Genomic DNA, 22,934 nt, shown 5'->3' on the forward strand with positions numbered 1-22,934 from the left:
TAAAATGTAATGTATAAACTGTGTTTCATAAATTGAATTCTTATATTGATGACTGAGAAGGGAGAAAAAATTGAAACGCGTGAATCGTCAACATAGAGTAATCGGGTTTCTGGAACAGTGTACCACACTTATAAAACAGATTGAACAACCAAACATTGTACCCCAGATATCAGCCATAGTATAGTGTATTGAGAAATAGGAACCTCAGCAGCATAATATCAAGACGCTTAAGTACGTCTTTCTATTTTCTCCTGCTGCTCATGGGAACTAGGAAGAATTGTGTAGCTCACCAAGTAGTGTATTGTGGTCAAAACAAGATTTGCATATCAATGCAGCAAGCAGTTGGATGTTTTGCAAAACGAATCAGCTTGATCATGTTCCATCTTCATTGTCCGAGAGCAAGCAGTCTTCTATTTGCTCCCTGAAAACAACGTGATTAAACTTTTATGTCCAAGGAGAGAGCAAGACGTAAAGATCAAGTGTCTTATCTTAAGTTTTAAACAGGGGCGAGAAACGGTTATAAAGCTTTCATTAATACAAAATTACAAACTAGTTCCAAACACATCTCTAAAGTTGAAATGTTGAACCCTGGGGCAGCCCAAAAGGAGAAAACACAGGATATCAAACTGCATTCGTAAATTCAAGCCCTCTGCGGCTACAAAATGGTTTTCCAAGGCTAATGTGGCAGATCAAAACTATCATGTGCTTAAGCAAATAAAATTACAAACCTTAGCTGTCTCTGACTTAGACGATCACCATCCTCTGCTTCGGAAACCATTGATGGTGGCAAGAGAGAAATGAAGTGCTCCAGAGATGAGGGGTCATTGGGAAGAACCTGAAACTGACAGCTTGCACAGCATGCAGCCCCAATTCCATTAGGATTAGTTCTCCCATTGTCAAAAGTAACTGAAGTTCCAAAATTGGATATTTTTAGAGGACTGTTGCAAATAGGACAGAATGATTCGGGAGGAAGGGCATCTTTAGTTTTAAGGTTGTATTTCTTTTGCCTCCTTCGAGATGCCACCTGACCATTATAGTCATTGTCCTCTGGCATTCTGTTGAAATGAAAAGGTGTCAACTTTCCAGCTGTTCTCATGATTGTGCTTTCCCGGGAAGGGTTTTCCTCCTGAAACACAAAAGTTACTTTGAATTTTTCATGTGCAAGGCAAGTTGCAATATTCATGACTAGAACAACGAATATAGGATAACTGAATAAAGGCAATTTTCAAAATGATTAGTTAGGAGCTCTTTAAAAAAGTAATTTCTTTCCCCTAATGTTTTTCTTTCTGGTTAGAGTAACCAGCAATCACCACAACATTAACCTTGAAATTCAAGTTTTAACATGTTTCCTTTGCAGGCTGAATATATTTCAGCTGCTGTGTGCAATTGTTATATTATAATATTCCAATTTTTAATATCTAAAGGATCCTTTTTACAGTCTTTTCCACGTATTAAATGCCACTTCCACTGTACATGGGACCACCTCAACTTAAATTAAACCAATACAGTTAATCTGCTTTTACCTGCAACAATTTTACAAATGAGGATATCAGGCCATTGATACCAGCACGTGTTCCATTAAAAACTTCTACAGTCTTCAAACTGCCCTGGCAAAGTACGCCGAACCCCACCATAAAGTAATGGTTTTGACACAAGGAAAGGGCAAAAAGAAATGAAATAATCAAATTCACAAAGTACACGAGATTGTGATAAAAATAGGATATCCAAATACTAAACCAGAACTAAATTTTGTTTTAAATCTCAGATTTCAAGTGCATCGAACCTGTCGAGGCTGCAAAGCATGTTCAACTCATGAATAGGACAATCACGGAGGGGAAGAACCACAGGTATCTTCCACCTTGCATCAACATACTGGATATCAGCCGCTAAAGAGTAACCTCTACCCTGGAGAAAAACCAAAACCTTTTGCACATTAGAGAGTTCTCTCTATCAGCTTTTGTTCATCACTCTTATGTTCAAGTAGGTAACCGAAGTATGAGAGATGACATTGAATTCTATATAGGTGACTACTGACTAGTGTAGATATTTATTGACTAGCTCTAAAAAGTTGATCTTTTATACAATTAACTAACATGGATTATGATCAATAAAATGAGTAACTAAAAATAGAGATCAAATCAGATAAAACAATCCACACCAAGCAGATTATGACTGTGTATGAGGCTATGAGCATTTCGCTTAAGTCAAGAAAGATGACCAGAAAGGAATATGGAACATGAACCTCATGTATATATACATAACCATTGCTGCATATAAAAGTATTTTTTTTGCGGAATCTCAAAGTATTATCCCCCAGGACTTTGGTGAAAGTTAAGAGTGTAGCTTGTGGTGTGTGGGTTAGGCGTACGGCACAGGTTCAAGCCCTAATGCAGACAAAAGCCTGGTACTTCAGTGACGGGCAGAGGGGAGGGCCCATCATCCACAGAGCTCCGAACCGTGTGCCACCGTCAGGGATTTCTCGGTTATAAAAGAACTCAAAGTATTGAATTTATAAGCAACGCGCTTAATTATTTTTTGTTCAAAAGAAACCCTCTTCTGCATGAATCAGGGATAATCACATTTTTTTAGTTTTTGATCTTTTCATCAATATGGAAGGGGATGGGGGCCAAATTTTGGCACTTCACACTTCCACTGATCTCTTATACTAGTATACTCCATCCCTTTAATCTGTTTCCATCTGGCTCTTGTCAAATTGAAGTCCAAAGTTTCACTTTTTTCAGTTTGCCAGAGGACAAACTTTCTTCATCATTCATCCATGTGGATGTTTTCAGTTTTTTAGTAAAAGAAGAGAGTGAGTGGTTCATTGAACCTACCTTGACAGTTGCTTCAAGTACATGACAAGCTATTCTTGATGTACACGTTCCAAGTAGAATTTTGGTATATCCATTCTCTATAGCTATCTGCATAATAAAGCAAAATATATAAATACGGATCTATGCTTTTTCCTATAAAGGTCAAGATCGTGATTATGTAAAGTTGCCAAACCTTTTGCAAGGAGAGCATGCGAAAATGCTCCAACAAATCTTCTTTTCCTGTGACATCATTAACAGTGTTTATTAATTCATTCAGTCTATCTTTTGCATCACCAGCTTTCAGTGAATAAATAGCCTCTGTTGGAACTACATGGAATTGTTTCACAGGTGGAGCCAAATCTGACACAATAAGTTTCATCTCCTCAACGGCTCTGTCAAGGTTATCAGATGAGACAGCAGAAATGGCTTTTTCATCAATAAAAGCAACCCCAACTCCAAAAACTGGTAATGCTCTATCTCTACTGGCATCATAGTTCTTCTGAGCTTTGCTTTGCATCTCATGTGTAAATTGCAGAGCTACCCTACAAGATACAAATTGCTCAGAAAAAGAAAACATCATGGTAACACATACCTTTTAAACAAGACAAGCATTAGTTTTTTTATAATGAGACCCAAGACTAGCATTAGTACTCCACATCATTTTTAAGTCACATAACAAGCAGCAGGTCTGACTTAACTAACAGCTACGACAGACACCATTGTTGACTCACTGTGTTGCATCCCATTCAAAGAACACTATGCTCATCAATATAGAGAAAATGCAACATGCTATACAGATACACCCACTCACACATGCATATGTTGTGCACGTGAGCAATTGCATAACCTGAATTTAAGATCTATCAGAAAAGGGAAGGGGAATTTCAAGATGCTGCAAGATGTTCTAGTTTATTAACAAATTTAGTAACCTTTGAACTTCAGATATTCGTTGCCTACTCAATCTCGATTACAATCCAACATAAAAGGATAACAATCAACAGAAAAAATAGGACAAGGGCAGGGAACACTTGAGGAACCCAAATAATGCATTAAAGCCCAAATAATACACTGCATAGGAGACAGATTTAGACAAGCTAAGAACTTTACAAAGACAACCTGTGAGCTCAAGACCTTTGTCTCTAACGCAAATATGGGGTGGATAACCAGGAACGGATTTTCTGGAAGTACGACTAAGAATTTGGTTCTCATCTATGAAGGAAACTCACATTCGCAACCCAAAGGCATATCCCTGTTAATTGTGGCTAATCTCTAAAAAATAGTTAGCAGGATTATAGCTGGATGATTATACGCTTAACTTAGTTAGCAAGGTGAAAGCTCAATGATCACACGCTTCTTACAAAAGTTCCAATATATGCTTGATAAAGGTCCAAACTTTGAGAACTATATTATTGCATGGAAACATTTCAGACTACGGAACATGCCAGATGTCTACTGTTCTTAGGAATTATCTTTAGAATTAAATAGAGCCAAATAAACAGAATACATAGACTGATAAAACTTAAAAGGAGCATATATATACAATTCATATCATCTACCCCAACTTGTTTGGCATTAAGGCGTTGATAGATTATTTCTTTCACTGAACTAACCAGACCAAAGATAGAGTCTTTTCTACACCAACAGCACATGTCAAACAAATAAACTGACGAATCAGGACCAAAATCAGTAGGAAACTACATTTAACAGAATCGTTAAACCCTGAACCTTACATATGATATCAGAAAGCAAACAGCTTTGGAAATTAACAATACAGCTAAGCAATTTACAGAGGAAGATGAATACGTGAGATGAACCTGGAACAAGTACCGCCAGAGAAGGCAACAAGGACGTTATCCGAGGGCGAAATCATAGCATTAGCTGTGACAGCAAGTCTGAACTTTCCAAATAGATTACTGCGGAAGCAATCTGCACAGAACCTTCCTCCATCTCCTCCGCCAAAATCACCACCGCCTTCAGCGGCGGCGGCGGCGGCGATGGTTCTGTTAACCTTACATTTGAGACATATTCCATCATCCAAATGTTCGGTGCTCCTTCTACTGTTGACAACTTCGTTTGAAACTTCGGTTTTCTTAGTTAGCGGCGGCGATTCTTCTGCTCCGACGGAAGAGTCATCTCTGTAACAACCGGACTGGCAAGTTCCTGAGTTGCACGCCATTTTTGGCTAGAAAGTAAAGTGTATTGGAGAGAGCCAATTGGTTTTGTAAAATTTCTTTGTTGGGCCAGTATAGAGTGGTCAAATTGTTAAAAATGGCGCAGCTGTCCATTTTTTGCACAAATAGGATCTTTCAGTGCTATTATTTAAATTTTGCTCTTGTTAAAAAAAACAATAATATCTAATTCACATGAATTTCGATGGATTTTGAAGTTTTCGCCCGATTAAGATTAGGTGTTACTAGATCGTAGCTTGTTGTTGAAAAAATTATATATTTTAAGGAAGTACTATTTTTTTACTTAGACAAGGTAGATACAAAAGAAAAAAAGAGTTACGATTGACAAGTATCAAGAGTCACGAAGAAAGGCTAGAATGTGTCAATCTACTTAATGAGGAAGTCGTTGGCTCTTTCGAGTTTCGAACAAATTTTTGATGTGATATAGAATTTCTTTTCATATTAAGTAAAACTTGTCTTAGCTATAAGTTATAAGCGATTGTTAAAATTTTAACCATAAATTCTAATGAATTACTGAGGTTTTAATTCTATGAGTTGTCTTGATAACATTTGTGTGTGTTTTAGCTAAGAATTTTAATTATTAAAAAATTGTTTTTGCATTAAAAATCAGTTAACAATTGACTATTGTTAAATGGCGGTTGAATTTTAATTGAAGACCTAGTAAGTAACTATTTCTTTTATTTTAATTTATGTACATTATTTGACTAGAAAAATTAAGAATAAAATGAATATTTTTAAAATTTGTGATATAGATGTTGAATCTCAGTCAGTCACTATATATTAAGCTAATAAAATATACTATTGGTATAATTTTAATAGGTAAAATTATAATCATAGAATTATAATTGGGACAACTTATTTTTCTCATTTATTTATTCAAATTATAAAATAGTGCTCTGCTATTTTCTTCTCCCTCCCGGTCGAAAAAAGCAAAACCTCCCGCCTCCACTCCGCCGGACTGCCACCTCGGCAGTGTCTTCCGCCACCAATTTCAGTAAGTTTCTCGTCTTCCTCGAGAATTTATTTTGTACATTTTTTTTGTTTTCTGGAAGAAGTATAGTGAAAAATACTTTTTTTTTATATAACTGTGTTGTTCGGGCCAGCTTACGCCTAATGGTCTCTGATTGCAGAGCCGATGATAGGAAAAAGAAAAAAAATGAAGGCTTTTGGCTTTAAAATTTCAGTATTTCACTTCAATGAGCATCAATATAGATTAGTTATTTTTTGAGCATTTAAAGGTATTCTTCATGTCATCTTGATATTATATGAGCTTACATTACATTCATGTCTTGATTTTTTTGGGACCGTTTTGTTTTTCTTTCTGAAAGTTACCCTTTTTTAGCTTCAGAAGTAAATTATAGTTGTGTATTTGCTGAATTTTTCAAACTTTGTGCTGAAATATGATTTTGTTTTAGCTCAATGTACATTGTGCCTCTGAAACTGTCTTTCAGAGAACTTATTGGAAACACTTCTCTTATATAAACCTCTTTTAATCAGTCAATCAACTATAGTTCAATTCCGAACTGGTCAGGTACTTGGTGTTGGACGTATTAAGCTTGATGTAGTTATACTATTTTACGGCAATACTCCTCTTTTATCCGGGTGTTGATTAGCTACACATATCAGGTCCCTATTAGACTGTCAAATTGTTACGTGGTGATGTGAAAATGTCATTACAACTGTCTGAAGTCTGAACTGATATGTGTGTTTGATCTCAGCAGTTGGAAAAAATATATTTTATGTTTCTTATGTAGGGGTAAGGTCTACGTATACTTTACCCTCCCCCCGATCTCACTTTGTGGGACTACAATGGGTATGTTGTTGTCGTTGTTGTTTCTTATGTAGTTGTCAAAATTCTTCTGCATCTAAGCATGTACTATATAAACTGCATGTAATGATCTAAGGTTGGAAACTTGAAAGATTAATGTCCTGAATTCTAAGAAGAGCAAAAGAGAACATGATACTGTCATTACAATATGAGCGTAGAATGAGGAAATATTCAATCTTACTGATGTTTATGGATAATTTGGCTCTATGGAAATATGTATCAGGTTCAATTATATCGCTTCATTACTAAAATTGGATTGATCAATTGTTTTCTGTTATGGAAATATAATGATCTAATCATTCTTGTCATAATAGTCTTTTAATATCTTATAAGTCCATATATTTCGGACTTCAAATCTGTCAAGTAGATGAACATTATGACTGTGCTACTAAATGTGTGTTGATGGTGTGACATGGCCTGTCTAAGTTTTTGAAGATTAAGCTATGAATCTGATAACTGAACAAACAAATAATTTTCCACCGAGTTATAAAAGGGACTACTACATTGGGTTGAGGTTTTGGCAGTACATCCCCTTTTCCATTTTCTTTATATATTGACCAACCATTTATGCATTTCTTGCTTGTTTTATTATAATCTGTGAAGTTCAGAACCTTAATTCTCAGTGAACAGAAGGGCATTAGGGTAATGCATCTCATTTGAATTTAAGATTTCTTGCATTCCTATGGTTGGATAATCACTAGTTGATAAGACTAATTGCCAAGACATCTGAATTCTATAGAATGGCTGCTGCCAATGGCTCAAGTGACTTGTCTTCAGAGATGGAGGTGGATGCATTTAGACGTCTTTTTCCTTTGCGCTTTCATGAACATCATCTTCTTAAATCTGTCCGACCTGATGCCCGAAAGCTTGGAAGTGCTAGAGATACAACACTTGCACTTGGTTTGGCTAATCATCATTTCAGCTGATCAGTTGTTATTATATTATCTTTTCTCAGGAGTTGTCCAAACTTACATCTATATTTTCACTGCAGGTGCTGTTGCATCTGCCGATGGATCCGCACTGGCGAAGATTGGCTCCACTGTATGTATTTCCTTTGAATGAATTGCTTCTTATCCATTGTATATGAGCTTCCATTCTTCACTCGAATTACTTCTGAGTTGATTGGTTATCTTGCATCAATCCCAGACGATGTTGGCTGCCATCAAAATGGAAGTCATGACACCAATAGTGGAATGTCCAGATGAGGGATCCATAGGTAAAAAACCTCTCATTTCTTAACTCTTATTATTTTATTGCCCATATAGTTTCTGGTTATACATATACGTTTCTATTGTGATTACAGCTATCGAATTCCACATGCCTCCTATTTGTTCTCCCCTGGTTCGGCCTGGTAGGCCTGCGGAGGCAGCATCTGTAATTTCAAAGCAGCTGTCAGACACTATCTTGAGGTATGTAATAACTAAACTAACAATAGCTAGCTTGCAGATGCCCCAAACTTGGAGTCTTAAGTATTCGTTGTCATCTAATTCTTTATGCTGAAATTTTTATACTGACCATGCCATATGGTAGTTACTCTTTTGTTTTTATAATTTTCTGAATCTCTGATAATCTAATACAACACCGCAAGTTATATAACAAGACTACTTATGATCTCGCAGCAAACATCACAACCTAATCAGGAAAATACTCCTGCTTCATGCATCTTGTCCGTGTTTCCAGACTTCGTTAGGTTTACTACTTATTGATAAATGAAAGAACTTTATGTTGCAGGAGTGAAGGCCTCTTCTCTCTGGATACTGTGACAGTACTACTAGATAACCAGAATTTCTGGAAGAACTTTATGTTACAAGGGAGATTATTCTTCTTCTATCTCCCATGAGAAAAACCTTGCATGAATCCTTGCTCTCCCCAGAAGGTTTTGGAACTTAATCGTCATTCAATCAACCATGCTTCAGTCCCACTAGTTGGCGGTCTGCCATATGAAAGATCTAAATCCATTCGCTCTGTTTAGTGTTTGGTACTTAATCATCTCTGATAATACCCCTCCTATGAAAATCTTCTACCAAGAAGTATCTCTGGTTGTTGAGAAAGTCTTAACTTTTCTGTTGTTCTCCTTAGGGTAGAAGTAAGAGAGAGATACTTTGATTGTTAGCTTCATAGCTTTGTTTTCCCTTCCAATTGTAGTCATGTCCTTCCTCTTGAAGACATTAATTAAGTAAATACAATTGTGCTCTTTCTAATAGCTTAAGCTTTAGGCGAGATAATCACACATTTCAACTGTATCTTCTTCATATTTGTTTTGTCTTCACTTTCTGATAAGTTGCCTGTACAATCTCCTTAATGAGCAATTGAAATGTTTGCAGTTCTGGCATGATTGACTTAAAAGAGTTGTGCTTGGTTGGAGGAAAAGCTGCTTGGATGGCCTATCTGGTAAGTGGTAATGAATATGAAAATCTCGTCTTCTTGCATTTTTTCCATGCTCGGTAGGGAAAGGAAAATCTTGTTCCGCAATTGTACATTAATTGAAGAGTTAAATCGCCAGAATATAAAACAATGGAAATCCTTGTCGTTTCTAGGTTACCATTTTTTAAATATGTTACTCTGCAATGCTGTCCGTCAACATATTGATTTGAACAATATGTTTTTCACTTATTTATCATTGATCTTTAAATCTTCCCCACCTTTATTTCTTCATTTTATGCTAATACAATGCTTTTAGATCGTAGGCTAATTTGGTATTTATTCCTATGACATATAATATTTACAGGACATATACTGTTTGGATGCTGACGGTGCCCTGTTTGACACTGCATTACTATCTGCAGTTGCTGCCTTTTCGCATTGTAAGTTTTCTATTGCTTGGCTTTTTAAGTGTTCCTGTAATGATTACTTGTCCCATGAGAGGCAACAATATTGTACTTTATATCCCGTTTCTGGTTTTGAGATTGGAAATGGGCTGCATGTTAAAACGAAGTTTGGAAAATAAGGTTTTCAATACCAAAGGTGTAAAAGGGTAAGAAAAGAAGGTGGTTTCTTTATGATGGCAAAAAATATCTTATATTATCAACAGGCTATGGAATATGCAAGCTTCACCAAGTAGAAAGAAGATGAAAGGAAAGAGGACCATCTGTCCACTCAAGTTCTTTGGGAAATTAGCAAGTATGTTAAGGGAGCAATGCTGTCCAATCTCTCTGCAACAATCTGGCCTGTATATGTCATCTAATAAACCTTAGAGGAAGGCGAGTCTTGAAGAATAAAAAGAGAAGAGGGGATGAACTGTTCTTAGTTTAAGCAATATGTCAAACGAGCAATCTTTAATCTATGAAGCCTTTCTTGGGAAGAGGAGAAGGGATGAAGACGAGTGTACATGTTAGGTGCAATCTTGTGATTCTTTTTTAAGGTCACAACCATCCCAGGAGGTCAATTGCTCCCTTTTATTGGGATGAGGGAACAGTGTTTTTCCTATTAGATGTTCAATATTGTCTGCACTGAGTTATTTATAGCTATACGTGATTAGTTGGAAAAAGTTGGTTCTTGAGTGATCATATAATTTTACTAAGAATTGGATTTCTTGCAGTGAACATTCCAGTAGTGTCTTTGAATGATGATGGGCGAATAGTACTTGTTTCTGAGGACACTGTCCGATTGAAATTGGAGAAGGAACCTGTGAATACAGAGAAAAGAAAACTCAAATTGAACTCTCTACCATTCTCCTTAACATGCATACTTCACAAGAACTACATCCTCGCAGATCCTACAGCAGAGGAAGAATCTATAATGGAAACAATTGTAACCATGGTATTGGATTCGTCTTACCAGCTTGTTTCACTTAATAAACCCGGTGGACCAGTTCTTTCCCATACATCAGTTATCCAGGTTAGTTTGCGTCGTAATCCTAATGCTTACATTTCCTAAATGGCAGCGGTTGCTTCTTCTTTTCTTTTCTTTATAAGGCAAATTTGATAATAATCTTAGTTCATAACTAAAGGGGTTATGGGACTAAAGGTAAGGAGATCCACCCCCACCTCCAACTCCACCCACCCCTAATGAAAAAAAGATTAAAAAAAAAGAAAAGAAGACGAAGTAAACGCTATGTATTGTTACTTAGATATTTCGAGTCACTCATTGGGAATACAGTAGGATTGATAAGGGAGGATTTATTCCTTTTTCTTTGTGTCCCAACAGCCCTCCCCCAAAGTTTTATATCGGAAGCTTTTGGGTTGTGGTTCCGGAAGCTTTTATCCTCTATCTCCCAGCTTCTCTCTGTATACTGGATGATAGTAGGTTTGGCCGCTTTAACTTATAGTTGATAATAAGGGAGTTGACCCATTTTAGGCGCTTTATACCCATTTTTCTCTTTTTATCTTTGGGAGAAGCCACCAATAATGGATTGTGATGGAATGAGCATACAGTTGGGTTTCATGTATAGTTTTTACCTCTTGAAATACTCCTTAAAGGTTAACTGAATAATGCTTTGGAAGAGCTTCAATTAAATAAGTAGCTCCCTTCCCATGGGCCTGAAGTAGTTTTCTGGCGATGTGCTTCAAAAGGTGATCAAATCCACTAACGGGACATCATTAGGAGGTAGAGTTTCAGTTTGTAGCAGTGATACATCATACTTTTCTTGAGAAGGACTAGTATAAACGAAAGAAACATAATAAACATTAACGTAGGTAGGTGGGACTTGGAGGCAAAGGAAAGGTACTCTACTAATAGTGTGAACCCTCCACCTCCAATTGTATTGTTGGGAATTCAAGTTACCAAGAGAGCAAAGTGGGGAGGTGGCCACTGACCAGTGCTAACTCCTGCTTGGGGGGGTTTCGCAGTGTGTGTGCGCGAGTGAGGGGGGAGTTAACAGGTTCTGCATGAAGTTAGCAATTGATCTTGGAGACATTTTTTAATTCACATTCCGTAGTTCCTTATTGATCTGCGGATTCTGCACAATCTGCAATGGTTCCTAAAATAGTTCTGTAAATATTAGTTCAAAAGATTATATCTTGACCAATTTTTTACAATAAATGTTAGTTATTTCTCCAGGATTGCATTGCACTGGCAAGACGCAGAGTGAAGGAGCTTCAGAGTGTCTTGAATGAAGCTATTTCTGATATGGAGGTAGACTGAAGGAGATTTCCCTTGCACCACATAGCATTCAACAGGCAGCTAATTTGTCTTTAGGATTACCTGAACTTACTGAAAAATGCATATGGCTGCAAGTTCAATTTTGGTTAGCCATTTCTCAGTGGGAAATGCATACCATTTCTATAACATGATAGCTTCTTTTTTAAAAAAAATCAGGTTGGCCTCAAGCGCATCTTGCTATTCTGTTGTCGTTATTTTCTTGTCTTTATTACACTTCTTTTGAGCCGAGCGTCTATCAAAAACAACCTCATCCTTTCCAGATCACATTTGTGAAATTATTTGGGATGTGTTATTATTGTAGGTTGGCCTCAGCCCTCAAGTGATGACTATACTATTCATTCCTGCTGAGCAGCAAACTGAATGTTTTTTTTTCAAAGTTAAATTAGGAAATGCTAAGTGATCTTTTGGAAGTTAAATTCTAATAGAGTCAAATATTTTTACAACATAGTTTTTAAAATGTCACAGCGAAATGTTGTATATAGAACATTTAGTATAACATAACATAAAAATTGGCTTCATTAACACTTGATCATTATAATTTTTTCATGGCTTATAAATATTTTAAATTATTAGTTGTTTATGACTTATTGTACTTTTTACTTAGGTTAAAAATATATAAATTTTATCTAAAAAAAAATTCATATCCGAATTCACGATCAAAATTTTAAAAAAAGGAAAATTGTATGCAATAGTAAACTATTAATTCAAATTAAATGCTATAGCGATAGTTTATTTTATTTGTAATTCGCAACAAACATCCTTTTTTTTTTTTGCCATCTGATTTGGTATACAATTAGTCATTTTCGATATACAATTACCCATTTAGTATACAAATGTATAAAATGCGTTTGTGTTTGTATAAAGCGAGAGAAAAATGTATATACAAATACAAATACATATATTTTTGTTATATACACTTATAATTATACAAATACAGATCTTATGATACAAATTACAATGTATAAATGAATTTATACAAAATTGAACAATTTGTATAAAATTGGATGTATCTAGCGAATTATACAAATCAAAAGCTCCATAGCAAACATAAAATTTGCTATGAAGCGCAATTATGCAAAACTATAGCTATAACATACAAATATGATTTTTATGTTTGTTATAAGTGAAAGTTGCTCATTAAAAAATGAGCAACTTTCACATATAACAAACCAAAAAGTCATATTTGTATGTTATAGCAAAGTTTGCATAATTGCGCTCCATAACAAACATATATATGTATAATTCGCTATACATATACAATTGAAACTATGTCTATTTCGCTATACATATATACAAAAAAGAAGCAATTGTATAATTCGTTGGCTCCTCTTCAAATTTGTATAATTTTGCTGGCAGACCATTTGTATAAATTGTTGTAGCCTCTCGTTTGTATAAATCGTTGACAAAAATATTTGTATATCAAAAATCGCTCTCTCTTTCGCTTTATACAAACATAAATTATACATTATACAAACATAAATTATACATTATATTTGTATAATCTGTGTTTGTATAAAATGAGAAAGAGAGAAAGACAAAAGAGAACTGGGCAGGGGAATATTTTTATTGTATAAATATAAGTGTATAAGAACGAATATATATGTATTTGCATGTGTATATACAATTTTCTCTCTCTTTATACAAACAGAAACACAATTTATACATTTCTGTTGTATAAAGCGAGAGAGGCCAGCGACAAAGCGAGCGAGCGAGAGAGGGATAGTGGCGAGCGAGAGTTTGAGGGAGAGAGGCGGCTGGCAAACAATTTGCTATAGGGCACAATTAAATCAAAGTGTGGTTATACCATTTAATTTGAATTAATAGTTTGTCATTATGTACAATTTTCCTCTCAAAATTTGAATTGTGCCATATAATTTAACCCATGGACATATAGAGTGACTATTGGGCCAAGGCCAAATTAATCATCCTGGATCCGAATACCCGAAACCGCAAAGCCCAGATTTATAGATCCGAAAAGCTTTAGACAAAAATTCAAATATTCCCATATCATCGCGCCATTTTCAAAAACAGAGAAAAACAAAATCAAATTTCTCTCGAAGGAACAATGAGAGAAGCATTTCCCAGTAATGGTGAACGTGAAGTTGCTTCTGCTCTTCTCCTTCTCTCAGCCATATCTCCATCTCCTCTTCCAAAGTAAGACGAATTCTAACTCGAAACAAACAATTCAATTCTAATTTTTCATTTGCAGTTTCAGTTACAGAGTATAAGAAATTGGAATATAATCTCGCCATTGTTCCTTCAATCTCTCGAAGGAACTATAAAAAAATTTCAATGCATTTTCAGTTGTTGACCACTGATCAGCTTGTGTTCTGAATTTCAGAAGCAATAGTATAATTGAGATTTCACACAAGGTAGCTCTGAGTAATTCGAATTCAGCTTTGGATTCGGATTCGAATTCGAATTTGAAAAGCAAATCCTCAGCTTCCTCGATTTTGACCTCTGTTAATTGCTCGTTCACGGAGGCTAGATCACAATCTCGTCGCATGAAGATGATTGCCGCGTTTCATGAGCAGATAGTGAAGCTTAAGGTGATGATTTCATATCTTCAGTTTTTCGCTGCTATTGTGCTTTTGTGTTTTGTTGAACTCCTCTGTTGCTAGCTTGCATAATCTGAAAATTGAAGAACATTTGAAAAATAGTGTAATGCATTTTTTTGTTTGTTTGTGAATCTCTATGTATTTCGATATGGAATAATAGGAGTTATTACAAGGAATAGTAACGGAACGGGACGCTATAACGCTTAATAAAAACTACTGAAATACTTTTGGTGGAAAGTTTGATGCATTCTGTTGCAGTCTCTAAGAAAATGATCTGTTAGATTTGAATTCGTTATCAGCTATGGTTGAGTAAATATTCAAATGATGATATACTTGGATTAATTTTCGTTTCTTTAGATGGTAGCATTTCTATGCTGTTTTGATTGCTTTATGCTTAGAATTTTGAACTTCATTACTCTGTTTCTGAGTTTTAGAATTTGAGAAAATTGATGCTTATTGTGATTCATTTTTCTCCAAGTCTATTTTACTTTCTGAATTGGAACGTTTAAAAAGTGAAACACTCTTTCTTCGGAAATAGTTATCAGATCTTTTCATTTCAGATTTACATTGGAGATTTTTGCAGGTTGTTAGACAGCGACGATCAAAGAGCTTCTTCATTTCCGATTGCCGGCAGATGAGCTCAGGCAAGCCAGCCAAGGCCACCACTTCTCGGACAACGTTTTGTAGGTCCACTATGGTTTCGGCTTCAGCTTCATCTTCGTCTTGTGTGTCCACTGACTCTGTCTTCAGTGGCATTACCAGCGCGCAAAGTCTCGCGGCTGATAGAGTGATTCGCGGGAAGAGAAACAGTCAGTTGACTAAGGAGTTGAACCCGAATGCACCACCTTACCTACGCCGCCGAGCGGAAGCCATCTTGAGGGTGTTGTCTCATGGTTCCATTTCTGAAATTAAGATTCGCCAGCTCATAGGCAATAGCCCTGACACCAGCAAAGCCTTAAGAATGTGAGCTCCTCTCTCTCTCTCTCTCTCTCTCTCCATATGTTTCTTTTAGTGTTTGATTGAATACCAAATTTCAAATTCAAGATTCGAACTTCTAAACTTTGACGTGAATTCAGACATAGAAGTTCCAAGTTTTTTGAAATAAAATTTATATATTTGGACACTACCTAAAAAGTACTTACAATAATTAACAACTTAAAATATTTAAAAGACTCAAAAAAAATAATTGATTGACTCTCGAAATTCCAACTATGTTACATAAATTGAGACAAAAGGAGTATTATTATAATTAATGGGATTGTATCAAACAATTCGAAGAATGGAGGGAATGATGGTTATAACCTGCTGTTCATGTTAGAGTTATGAAGGATTAAAAAACTGCAGGTTGCTGAGGCAAGGAAAGGTGAAGAGATCAGGAGCAGGGGGTTCCTCAGATCCCTATACTTACGTGGTTAATTTAGCAAGTAAGCATGATGCATTAACTTTTATCTAATTATAAGTCGAAACTGGAAATATTCTTTGCAGTTCTTTTTCTTTTGGCTGTAGATTTGTACCACACAGTTTCTTCTGTCTCAATTTATATGATTTTATTTTAAGATGTCTCAAAGTACTTAAATTTCTTCACTAATAGTGTTATTCTACATAACTAGGGAGGAATTCATCAAATTCAATCAATATCTTAAGTCAAACACCGCGTTATAAAATGAGAAGGAAGCGGAGGAAGTATTAATTTGACTCTTCAGTTGCTACTTCTTATCCTTTTCCTTTTCAGTAGAGTTCATCCATTGTATATAGAACCATTGCAAAAAAGTAAAAATGTATCTGCAAGTTTACTTTTCTTTATGAAAGTTTTGTTGCATTATGGTTACAGGGAAATTCACCATGACTTATATGAAGGCAAATCTCTCTCCAATTGTTTGAGCAAAATTTTCAGCTTCTTTTCATATTTTTTTTGCTGCAGATTACAAGCAGACAGCTCTGAAACAGGTGTGAATCAAGTTACTTATTCATCTGGAGTAGAATTTTGATACAAAACCACTCTAATGATTAATATTTACAAGACGAAGTTTAGCTCCCCGATTTCTGACCAGGTATGCTCATTGTTATCCAAACTTCTCCATGCCAAATGTGGAGTTGCTTTGTTTCTCTTGCACTTTGGTAATGATAGAGAAATGAATCTTTGACATGTTTGAAAAGTTGGTATTATCTTTGGTAATGGATTTATTGTCTTCACCATTCTGGAATAGATGTCATAATATTTTGTTATCTAGGACCATTTGGCCATCAAATTGGTCAGAATTTATGTATGCAAGTGAACCAAGAAATCTTGCTTTCTTTGGGCCACTGAGTGGTTTTTACTTTAGCTATATATGAGATTTTAGTGCCATCCTTCCGCAATCGTCATGTTGTTTTGCTAAACCTGTCATTTTACTTGGTGACAATGTTGGTCGATTATAATAGCAAACATTTGGCAGTTTATATTCATTTTGTCCATGAGTTTGTTGTCTCTAGTATATTTTTGATTCTTGTGCTTGCCTACAAGAGCATTCATAGCTTTTGCTGACGACTTAACTAAACTTTCCAATTGATTCAAGATGTGTTAGTCATTCTCGATACTATTTTCTTTTGTTCCGTCATATAAATCGTCCCTAATGATAAAGGATCCACTGATATTAAGTCCATTTGGTTCTTTGTTGGCCTGCAAGGGTATTGATGCTTGCTGATGGTTTAACTTAAGTGATCATTCTTCACATTGATTCATGATATTAAGGAACAACGTTCATTTTGATGTGTAAATATACGTGTGAAGTATGTATAAATGTTGGTGCATATTGTATTTGCAAGAGTAAATATGCTTGTCTCATAATTTGCAAAATTTGTGCTTAATAGGAATAACAACCCTTCCACTGATTAGGATAAGATTCTCGTCTAGTCAATAACTTCTACTTCCAGGAGAAAATAAGCAAACACATGACATTCTTTATTTTCATCCATACACGTGGAACTCAACATTTTCTTATTTAAGAAAGTCAAAATCAGCTCAGATTCTCAAAGCCAGAAAAGGAAAAATGTACATAATCTGCCTCGATCGAGGAGGGGGGGGGAGAGCATATTTAAATGTCAGAGATGCTCAAAATACATCCTTAACCTGTAGTTTATTGAGGAGGAATTAGGTTAATGGATCAATCGCAGCAGGTTTCCTCGCCAAGAAGAAATACAATGGAGTGAAAATGCCTTCTCTGCATCGTCCAAATTGTGGAAAGGATTACTACCTGACGCAAATTTTTTATAGAAGAAAGTATTTGCATAATGCAACACTAGTGTATAGTTTATTGTTAACATAAGCTTAATGACTTCATTACAGTTCACTATCAAAAGCTGCACTAAATTGGCTATCATTTAGCTTAGTTTGGATATAAGTAATACTTAACATAAATAAGTTTCCAAAAGGACTTCGTTAGCTTCAGTATCGAGATGGAATGTTGAGGGTACTGGCCAGATTTTCAGACTAGACGAGAAGAAAACAAGCCATTGCATGTCAAAGAATTGCTCATTAACTGTGTTACTTCAAAAGCGTTTTTCCCTGAGGCCCTCGACCTTATTTTTCGTTCTCTTGGACACACTTATTTTAGGTCTCATAGAAGTTTAGTTGTCCTACCATCGATCAGTCTGTCCGTTAAGTAGATGGTATTTTTAGGTTGTTCAACTTTCTTTACTAGTTAAATAAGAACAGAAAGACAAAGAACCAAGCAGGTTTCACTTACTTTCCACCTTCAACAAGTGCGTCTGCATTTTGCTCCAAGATGGCTTGAACCTTTTGGCTTCCCTCAGGGGCGAGGCCAACTTGCTCTAATATTTTGACCTAAACAGGATGAAATCCAGGCAATTTTAGTAATTTGACATCATTACATTTAATAGTAAAACAGATTGATCTTTCAGATAAGAACTGATAATTGGAAAACAGCATTCATATAGTTGAAGACATGTCATCTTACCATGTTTCTGGTGAAAAAGCGTCCAAACGCTGTCACACGGACATTACTCAAGGAGAAATGACTTTTATCCAGAGGCAAGTACCAAGGGAGAGGAGAGTCGATAGCGATATCCTTGTCCCAAATAATCTTTTGCATGAAGTGGAAATACAAAAAAGAAGAAAATGTTAGTGGGGGATCCTATAAGGAAGAACAAAGTCTTGTATAAGTGGGATATATTAAGAAGTTTATAGGAAATGAGTTGAAGCACAACTCATATTATGGTTTAGAACTTGACAATACGTGTTAACTTCCGATCATAGAATAAAATAATAAAGCTTTTTAAGTACGGAGGTTCACAAGATACGCAGCTCACCTCAAAACCCGCATATTTCAGAGCTTCCATGCACTCGCCCATTGATCTGATATCAGGAAGTCCATTACCAAGCTCTACCTCACGCTGTTTTGTATGAACAAAGTTTGTTGTTAGCAGAAAAAGTGAAGAGAATAAGAAATTTGAGTTAAAAATGGATTTGATACCTTGATTCTACGGTGATTCGAATTATTAGGATCAAAGAAATCGGTGATACACCATTCATAATTAGCAAAACATTGGCCTGGCTTCAAAACTCGGAATATTTCCTTGTAGCAATCAAACTACTCATCCACCACATATTGTGAAAATGATCAGTCTTAGATTCTAAAATTCAAGTATTCTGAAGGTGCCAGTAAGTATTCTGAAAGTGCGTACCACGTTTGGGGCATGACATGTAGCTTCTATGGCAAAAATTCCATCAAAACTGTCGTCAGCAAACGGCATACTCATGAAGTCTGCCTACATATTTTAGAAAGCGCGCAATGAGAAAACCACTACTCTTTTGATGGTAGGATAAAATTTAAGAAGAGTCACATTACCTTCACATAATTGCAGGTGTTGTCAATTCCGCCAATACGGTTTAGTTCCTGCAAAACAACCAATGTAATAAATTGAAATTTAGTTCAAACACAACTAACATCCCTAAAATTACCACACACGCACACACACCAAAAAAGAGTAAAAATGAAGTAAACGGTCATACACACACACATAAAGTACTTACTTTTCCTCGTGCTACTTGATATTCATTGTTGTTGATTCCAGTAACATATGCACCACTATAAAAGGTAAACAATATCAGATACCTGTCTGGAAATGAACAAACTCATACAACGGTTAACAGTGATTTCAGAGTAACTTGGCAATGTAGATCTGTTTTAGCCTCGATGGTAAGTAACTAAGACGGAGAAGTACTCTTCCTTACTAGCTAGAGACTTCCCCGCAGTAAATGGCTAAGAAGCAGGACTATATAAACATTCTGAGCAGAAATGTACAACTAGATTTTCAGACAAACACACATGCTTTACACTATTCTTATAGCCATCACAAATACAGAGCTGATGTTTACGGCTTTACCAAAATTTGGCAATTTCTCTTAAGGGGCCACCAATTCCACATCCAACATCCAAAATCTGTCAACGGAACAAGAAATTTTCATCATATTGCACTTGCTAAACGAGAGCTGAATGACCAACTTGAAAAAAATTAAAAAAGGAGAAAGAATAACAGAACAAAAAGAAATCCATAATACTCGAAATAAACAACGAAATGCACCTTTTGTCCTTGTTTTACCCCTAATCGCAGAGCAAGAAAGTGTTCATGACGTTTGATACTTTCGCGAAGTGATTCCCCTTTCCATCTGTTATAAGAAAGAAACTACAATAATTGCTAGTTCACTTTTGCTGGTTATTATGGGCATCTGACCATAAGCGCCATTTGAAAAGAAGAGAACAAAGTACCTACCTAGGAGCAAAATGGAAAGATTCACCCCAACCATACTCATAAAAGCTTGTTGCTAGATCATAATATTTGTTAACCTGTAAACAAAGAACATATGTTGTGAGTTAACTATTGAATTTTTGGATGATTGAAGTCCTATATAAACGCCACAAAGAGAATAGACATGCCTAAACCTATGTTGCTTGGACTCTTCAAAAATGTCATCAGGTGTGTGTCAGATCCTTCAAAAGTAGTGCATTTTTGGAGGATCCGACACGGGTGCAACAACATGTTCAGAGAGTCCGAGCAACTTAGGCCTAAACTATCAATAGAATATCAGAATCCCACCGACAATGAGCGAAGGTAGATCACTCACTACCTAGTCAGATGGACACGAGGGGGTTCAATTGAATTCCCTTCATCTGAAAATTATACAGTGTAAGTGGGGCTAACAACATGAGTTCATGTTCTTGCAGATATACGAATCGTTGAACAACCTTGACATAAGGAAAGATTCTAGTATATCAATAATGGGGTTCAAAAGTTTGCTTTAGGTCGTACGTTCAAATCTAAGATGTGATATACTTATGTTTTAAATCCCCTTAGTAAAAATTTTGGCTCAACCTGTGCGTGTTAGTTCTTTAATTGTTCGATTATATCTTCTTCAAATCTTACCATATCAATGTAGTTAGCTTTCCTCTCTTCCTCCGCTTCTCCATCACAAGCATGATATTTTTCGTACCTAAAGTAATTTATAACCCATTATTACATGAGCAAAATGGAACTACATAAGCCTATTAAGATGAAAAAATAATTGTCCATAGAATTTTTTCCCTTTTTTCCAAAAAAATGTCAAAAACATTGTTTGGGTAGACATTGGATTTATTTTTTGAAAAAAACTAATTCAAGACGATTTCTTTAAATTTAACCAGTTTTTCAAGTGAAAAATCTTTTCCAGGCTCAAAATTTCAACTTCTTTTAAGTTAAATGTATATCCTAACATAACTTTAACTTTTAAATACAATTTTTTTCAACTTAACTTTAAATACTACTCTCTCTATTTCAAATTGTTTGTCTTAATTTTCTTTTTAGACCATTTAAAAAAATATTTTTTTCTTTTTTTTTAACTCTTTAATTTCAACTTTTCATTGGCATATTTAAGACCTCAAAAGATATTTTGGTATATTCTACGTATCTCTTTCCCAGTGTCATGTTTAAGACCACTGTAGGACATGTGTGTTTATTGTTTCAACTTTATACAAATTTAAATGTTTATTCATGAACACCAAAGTTGGACGACATAATGGTCAAGTTAAGGACCTGTTTTTTTTTCTTTTGTTTCCCACCCAGTGTCCAATGTGGGTATTGGAGCCCGACTAAATCTGAATTCGCCGGAAAGTTCCACATTGAGGGGTAAATCCTTCCCTAACAAAGGCGACTCGAACCCGACACATGTGGTTAAGGATAAAGGAGTACTCACTCCACCCCAACCATGGGAGGATATGTATATCATTTACAAACAAATATTGAAAAAAAAAAAAGAAGAAGATATGCAACAATAAGTATCTTATAAAGCAAATGTACACTTGTGAACAAGATGTATGATGAAATAAATGCAGTTTCAGAAACAAAATTAACATTAAATTTGAAGTAAATAAAAAGTATGATTAAAATGATGAGAATAAAGAAATTTACTTTTCAACAGCTGAAAGTACTTCCTTCTTCTCTATTTTGCCACCAACCCCAGAAGCCAGATCCAATGTTCCAGATTTTGACATCTAAAAAAGAAAAAAAAATCCATTTTTCACAAATTACATACAAAAATATCGCCCAAAAATCAAAAGCAAGAGTAATATTTAGCACAAAAAGCATATTACAATTACAGTAGCAGTAGATAAGAAAAATTTGGACAGCAGCTGAAAATATGTAGACTTTGGTGATGCTTCTAACAACATTTGCTCTATATGCAAGCTCGAACTTGAGATCTCTGATTAAAGTGGAGCAGTTTTATAACTACACCACAACCTAATATGAGGTGTTACTACTTGCTAACTAACTTCGGGACAGACATGTTTACAACATGGTGTTACACTGTTACTATTTATGAACTAAATCTTCAAGTAATGGTTGTATGAGTTCGATCTGAAATTACTGTTATTCCATGTAAATATCTTAGATATAACCGTAAAAAAAACTATTTTATTGGACATAAAATTTCTGTGAAATTGAATAATATTTTATATAATAACACTTGAATCAAATGTGGATATTAATAAGTAAATTAAACCGTTAATGAGTACAACTAGCTAAATAAAACATTAGCATAGTTATGATTCAATAGATCACAATAAGACAGCCAAAAAAAGTGATAATATTTCATCTATTAAAATGATGATTTAAGTAGATTTTGAATTTTGACTCCATTTTTATTTTTAATACTCTATTTTATTTTATTTTTAATTAATTTTTTATCTAGCCCACGGGTCAACTAAATGCACCATGCTCAAGCTCAGGGCAAAAAATATAGCTTAACCATATCAAATTACGATTCTAGTCCATAAGATATTGTAGTTACACTACAAGAATAGGTACAAGAACCAGTACATTGTTTTATTTTTTGGTGTATAACCAATGTACCAATAATATAACCAATCTTTCTTTCTCCGGAGAATTCACAACACGAACTCATGACATGGAG

At 35.3% G+C, this 22,934-nt stretch overlaps 4 protein-coding genes across 6 annotated transcripts; 2 read left to right on the forward strand and 2 right to left on the reverse strand.

The window, feature by feature from the left end:
- Window positions 1-5,064, reverse strand: LOC102586394 (cytoplasmic tRNA 2-thiolation protein 2). Its single transcript, XM_006351251.2, has 7 exons — window positions 4,628-5,064; window positions 3,007-3,355; window positions 2,835-2,921; window positions 1,784-1,905; window positions 1,524-1,602; window positions 729-1,126; window positions 1-421 (listed from the first exon to the last, which is right to left on the reverse strand). The coding sequence occupies exons 1-7, from the start codon at window positions 4,987-4,989 to the stop codon at window positions 373-375; spliced, it is 1,446 nt and encodes a 481-aa protein (XP_006351313.1). The 5' UTR covers window positions 4,990-5,064; the 3' UTR covers window positions 1-372.
- An 822-nt stretch (window positions 5,065-5,886) lies between these two features.
- Window positions 5,887-12,280, forward strand: LOC102577517 (3'-5'-exoribonuclease/RNA binding protein-like protein). Of its 2 annotated transcripts, NM_001288144.1 has the most exon segments (11): window positions 5,942-5,996; window positions 7,570-7,730; window positions 7,822-7,871; window positions 7,977-8,046; window positions 8,134-8,239; window positions 9,155-9,221; window positions 9,559-9,634; window positions 10,369-10,667; window positions 11,829-11,903; window positions 12,087-12,098; window positions 12,249-12,280. In NM_001288144.1, coding segments are annotated over 10 exon segments (945 nt in total). In that variant the 5' UTR covers window positions 5,942-5,996; window position 7,570; the 3' UTR covers window positions 12,279-12,280.
- A 1,902-nt stretch (window positions 12,281-14,182) lies between these two features.
- LOC102588805 (uncharacterized) lies at window positions 14,183-15,946 on the forward strand. Its single transcript, XM_015310400.1, has 3 exons — window positions 14,183-14,479; window positions 15,072-15,451; window positions 15,833-15,946. Exons 1-3 carry the CDS (start codon window positions 14,435-14,437, stop codon window positions 15,939-15,941), a joined length of 534 nt encoding a protein of 177 aa, XP_015165886.1. The 5' UTR covers window positions 14,183-14,434; the 3' UTR covers window positions 15,942-15,946.
- A 1,498-nt stretch (window positions 15,947-17,444) lies between these two features.
- Window positions 17,445-22,164, reverse strand: LOC102589132 (cycloartenol-C-24-methyltransferase-like). Of its 2 annotated transcripts, none has more exons than XM_015310447.1 (14): window positions 22,120-22,164; window positions 21,932-22,014; window positions 20,912-20,978; window positions 20,261-20,334; window positions 20,072-20,156; window positions 19,874-19,929; window positions 19,521-19,575; window positions 19,336-19,383; window positions 19,172-19,255; window positions 18,961-19,077; window positions 18,797-18,880; window positions 18,445-18,570; window positions 18,214-18,311; window positions 17,445-17,688 (listed from the first exon to the last, which is right to left on the reverse strand). In XM_015310447.1, the coding sequence occupies exons 2-14, from the start codon at window positions 22,012-22,014 to the stop codon at window positions 17,619-17,621; spliced, it is 1,047 nt and encodes a 348-aa protein (XP_015165933.1). In that variant the 5' UTR covers window positions 22,120-22,164; the 3' UTR covers window positions 17,445-17,618. The 2 variants fall into 2 exon arrangements, with proteins under 2 accessions (XP_015165933.1, XP_006351407.1); XM_006351345.2 differs by having other exon boundaries at window positions 22,114-22,164.
- Window positions 22,165-22,934: the final 770 nt, after the last annotated feature.

Source organism: Solanum tuberosum, unplaced genomic scaffold, assembly GCF_000226075.1.
Source record: "Solanum tuberosum cultivar DM 1-3 516 R44 unplaced genomic scaffold, SolTub_3.0 scf00129, whole genome shotgun sequence".
Taxonomy (NCBI): domain Eukaryota; kingdom Viridiplantae; phylum Streptophyta; class Magnoliopsida; order Solanales; family Solanaceae; genus Solanum; species Solanum tuberosum.